Source organism: Glandiceps talaboti, chromosome 15 (genome assembly GCF_964340395.1).
Source record: "Glandiceps talaboti chromosome 15, keGlaTala1.1, whole genome shotgun sequence".
Lineage (NCBI taxonomy): Eukaryota > Metazoa > Hemichordata > Enteropneusta > Spengelidae > Glandiceps > Glandiceps talaboti.
In genome coordinates this window covers 9,179,075-9,184,300 of record NC_135563.1, presented here as the reverse complement: position 1 = coordinate 9,184,300, position 5,226 = coordinate 9,179,075, and the positions used below count along the sequence as shown (strand labels likewise).

General features: G+C 38.4%; 1 protein-coding gene across 1 annotated transcript in view; it reads right to left on the bottom strand.

Annotated features, from left to right (window-relative positions):
- Positions 1-421: 421 nt before the first annotated feature.
- The window catches only part of LOC144446756 (neuronal acetylcholine receptor subunit beta-4-like), a 20,669-nt gene continuing 15,864 nt past the window's right edge, over positions 422-5,226 (bottom strand). Inside the window, exons 4-6 of the mRNA XM_078136584.1 lie at positions 2,988-3,097; positions 1,101-2,247; positions 422-667 (exon numbers count right to left, since the gene is read on the bottom strand). Of these exons, the coding sequence (XP_077992710.1) occupies positions 545-667; positions 1,101-2,247; positions 2,988-3,097 (1,380 nt within the window). The 3' untranslated portion in view covers positions 422-544. The remainder of the gene's footprint in view (positions 668-1,100; positions 2,248-2,987; positions 3,098-5,226) is intronic.

The window sequence follows — 5,226 nt, the reverse complement described above, 5'->3', positions numbered from 1 at the left end:
GTCATATAACAGAGTGTCTATCTCGGACGAGGAGGGGGGTGGAGGGGGCAATATCGTATGAAGAAGATTCATACGCACAGACCTCCAAACCCAAAGTGTTGTCATACAACAATTTACGAAAATGGGAGACCCTTTCTTCTCCTCCATGCATGGGCATGGCCTATTAAACGTATCGTACTGTACATGTATTCTGACACGGTCATTAACATGATGCTAGTTTGGTTTGCTATGCTTTAGTAACCCTGTAGCCTAACATGAAAGGCAAATATGGTTAAACAAACAACAATTTTGGGGGAGAACTCAGATTTAATCTTTTACTGTCCTCAAGAAGCTTAAGTATACCCTTTTCCAAACCTGGAAGGGGGGGGGGGGCAGAGAGGAACCCTTTTCAACTTCACGTGGACCGTCCCCATATTGCCGTCTTTGGCAGTTGTCAAACCCGAGTTATCTCCCTATTTCATATAAAAACCACTTTTGCTAATACTGAATTCTCTCTCAGAAACGTCAACGTCGGAAATTCTGTCAGCCTGGCTTACAAACCACTTCATCTTAGTAGGTTAGGAGCGCTGAATATGATGGTGCACGTACCAGTCAAGAATACCAGGAAGAAGGCAATTAGACAAATGCGATCTACGACCATCGCGATATACTTCCACTCCTCCCGTACCTGTAGAAAAAAGGATAAGACGTTTGCTATATAAATCTCTTTGATTGATTGATTGATTATTCGATCGTCCCTTAGATAGTATACTCGTGCAATATCAAATTTCAAGAGATACCTGTTATGCCATCAACTACAAGTATGCTAACAACACCAGGAGACGCCATCGAGGACATGTTATGACATTAAAAATCATGCTAGCCTAGAATAATTATATCGAGCCCCAGGTTTATTGAAGTTTTAAGAATACAAACTGAGAGAAATTGTGCCTCTTTAAAAACGTTACATCAAGCCCCCTACCATGACCCCAGCTCCTACCTCCCACCTCACCCTCCCCACGCCTAACTACCGCACAACGGTTATTTTCATTTTATAGTCTCGTAATAAAATCGTCGTAAAAAACCACATGCCTCTTTACGGCGCTGTAGAAGACACTCACCTCGTAATCCCAATCGTCAAACTTCAATCTTCGGGTTATGAACTCCATTTCTTCTAGCAATGCTTGCTCAAAATCTCGTCTGGAATCCGTTGAGGGCGCCATATGGAAATGGGTCGAAAGGTGCTTTGGATCCAGTTCCTGTGGAAGCGATCCATTCGTTTGAACTGATTTATCGAAGTTCACAATTGTTGAGCGGTGCGACGGGGGACTTCTTTTAAAACGCCCGTGAGTGGTTAGTCGACAGGATAAAGTTCGTAACGGCATTCCTGAATTAAAGTTATGTGTTGCATCTTTCTCTTCCGTACGATATCCAAAGTTTTCACTCGCTGCCATACTGTTGACTCGAAATGCAAAACGGTTCGCACCTTTTGTCGAAGCATCTGCGACATCTTCTTTCTCGCACTCCATCATGTAATCTGCCCTTAGCTTATTAGCATCGAATGGATATGGCATTAGAAACACATAGGGAGGAATTCTGTAAAGGAACAGTTTTCGCAGCCCTTGCGGCATTCGGTATGTCCTCATACAGCGATGGTGCAAGTTCAGTACTAACACAGACAACATGATCGAGAACATTACAAGGGCCATGTTGAACAGCAAATATTTGCCAATTAAAGGTATGGTGTCGGACGTTGGGGGCATGATATCGAAAATCAACAGATTGAAGACCGATATTGCCAGCAAAACTGATATACTGAGAGTCATTTTCTCTCCGCAGTCAGACGGAAGGTAGAACACCACCAATGTTAACAGCGACATGACTAAACAGGGAACGAGTATATTCAAAACGTAGAATAGCGGACGACGACGTAAAACAAGTGTATAAAGGGCAACACTATAAGCCTCATCTGGGCAGCATTCGTTGGCCTCGTAAATCTCCTCCACCGATGAATTCGCTAACTCCCATTCCACGTTTTCCACGTAATTCTCTATCACTACGTAATTTTCGATTGGAAACAAACGAACTTGCAACGCTGTAAACTCCCACGGACCGAAAGATAAAGGACATTCCTGTATATCGAATGGAAAGTACTGTACGTTGATCGCACATGGACTCTTCAAAACACCAGGGGGCGTCACCCACACTGTTCCGTCAGACATTACGGATGTATATTTCCATGTTGGTAGCTCATAGTTTCCGTCGGCACTGAAAAAAATGCAGTCGTATAATCCAAAATTAATCACAGCCTGAACACACTCAGCATAGATACTGATATTAGAACGAGCTCATGTAGGTGAAATCAAGTGTAAGCTATATCAATTATGCAAATAATATGTTTTGCAGCTACAGACGTAAGAAATGCCTTATCTTTACATTGTATTAATTTACTCAAGTTACGTTCTAATCTCAGATATTATAGCATTTTCATTGCAGTCGAGCAGTGTAGGGTATTATTGTGGAGTCACCAGTAATATAGCTTCGTTAGAATGGCATAAGCTGAGTAAATTTATTAGCGTTCCACTTAAGTGGAGGTACTTGCCTAAAACACCAATGGAAATATATTCCAGTATTCTGTTGATGTCTACGAATATCTTCTTTTACATAACAATTAACGTTTAATTCTTGCACTGTTCGAATAGTTGGTGGCATAGTCGAGATTGCCTAACATATTCCTAAACGTATAATAAATTACGTCATCCGATTGTTTGTAAGTTTTATCAAATTCAATTCCATTCGATTGCAAGTGGCATTGTCCACTAAATGACGGCCCACTTGATAATATTTATGTGAAATGCATAATATGCATACTTAATTTCCTAATTACCATAATCGTTGACTTTTTTCTGAAAACAAGCTTCTACCTTTCCTCTTACATCTGGTGTTATACTCGTAAGTATCGAAGCCAAGGATTGTCTTTGACGTCATCAATGATGTATTAAACCTACCTGTTATCGAGGACAATATCAGGATACCAAACCCACTCAAACGGCACCACAACGAATTCCATTCCGTCATAGTCGACAGGTTTCCAAGTCAACCGATAATCTACCCACCACTAATAATATATAAGAAGATTAATACTTTATCAGTAAAGACAGCAGATAGCAGAATGCGCCCACAAGGCTGGAATTTGATCTCACATAGATACATGTATAATGGTGATCGAAACTACAATGTACATGTCATAAACAAAGAACAAGAGACAAGAAGTCTGTCGTTTAGGTTAGTAATCAACTTAGATTTTTTCACAATTAAATAAGACTAAATTTGGTTGAACGGTATTAGATTAGATTATAAATCAAAAAGTGCCTCTAAAATCCAATTTGGCAGCTAGCTACAAAACTATGATGGAGGTCCAACTCCTAGTATAACTAACAGAGTCGGCCTAAAGTATATAACCTTTACTGTCAAATCCACGGATAATTTCATTGACGTGAACGATTGAAATAGCGTATTCATCGTTTTACATTATAACGTACTGAAAACTCAACCCTGGATTCAAAACAAGGCCAGTACGTCACTTCCGCCTATGTTCGGATCAACGTCATCTCCGCTCTGCTTAGTGAAAGTGAATGTAGCCAAAAGTATTTTATTTAACATCCAAGTTTTTATTAAACATATAGTGAATTCATAAGGTGTCATGGCCCTTTAACAGGGGAATCGATGTTTGCTGTGTAAACTAGTGAAGACGTAGAACACAAATAGAGGAGAGTTATGTTTTCTCAATAACCTGTAACCTGACATGCATATAAGTATGCATCAGTGTTCATTGGGAAATAAATACAACGTGTTTCTAACACACTTGGGAGGGGGCTTGTCAATAGACCAATATTACAGACCACATGTCAGTAAGGTCACATGCAATAACTTGATCTTGAATCAGTATTTAAAGACGACTTTCCAATTACAAAATCAATATTTCCCAAGTCATCTTTATTTGCAAATAAAATATTTAGAATTCGCTCTCTTAAACCTGCACTAGGTAAAACTACGGTTACCGTGTTATTGTTTCGATTAGATAACCAACAACGAATTCACTGAAAATTTTTAAAATACATAATTTTCAGTAGATGTTTATTTTATTGATAAGCAGCGTAGTATTAAGTTGAAATCGTAATTCATGGGGTGGTTGGGTGGGGGGGGGGCTGATTTGTGGGGAAAAAATGATTGGATACCATACTATGTTTATCCACAGATTATTCAAGTCTGTTCAGGTCGTACGATATTATTAGTACGTCGTTATATCGAAGGCAAAATTAAAAAGAAAAAAAAAGGTGTTTCCAATAACCCGACCAATCCTAGTTTAAGCCGCCAACCATAAATATTTTTTAAACATTAAAACAAAAACATAAGGAATTCTTTGTCTTCTTGACCTTCATGCATGTCTGTTTTCTTTCCTTAGTCGAGTCTGTACATATTTCATCAAACTATCACGTGGGGGGTATTCTGACCGACGTTTCGTTTGTTTTTGGGTTGAAGCAATATATTTCAAAGATAAAAGCAATTAAAAAGGTGAGACATGTTAAAATAAAATCCCCGCCTAACAATTTAATATTTGAGAACGTTCCAGCTTTGAGGTGAGTTTCCTGAAAAATGTACACGTTATTTTTTTCCATTTCGTGAAAACGATCCAAATTTGCACGTTCTATTGTATCTAGCATTGTAGTGGAGTATTTGAATACCTCGTGCTCAAATAGTAATTAGCATTGAATCAGAACGAATATGTTATTCGACATGTACAACAATATTTGCAATATGCTGAACAAAACTCTACACTGGCAGAATATGAAAATGGCTATTTTCTGTATCCATATTTTACTGCTGAAAATCAATAGACATACTCGCAAAATTTGAACATGATTACAAGGGTCAAACACAACTTATTATCTCGAAAAGTGCTTTGTTAGTACTGATGATAACTTCTCTGAGGACGTAGTCGGCTTTTAAAAAGTCATGCAATCTCATGTATTATGTAAAATGAGTTGATCTCCTCAACTGATATTATTGGTCTACTAAATATTAATTTCTATATCTGCTGAACAAATACTAATTTTTGAAATATGTATTACAGATAAGTAACACGCTCTATTCATTGTCGTAAACACAGATAACTAACACACCCTCTTTTACGGCACCGTCTAGGATTCTTTATTTCACAGTGTCGCGGAAGAAATAACAGTTCTG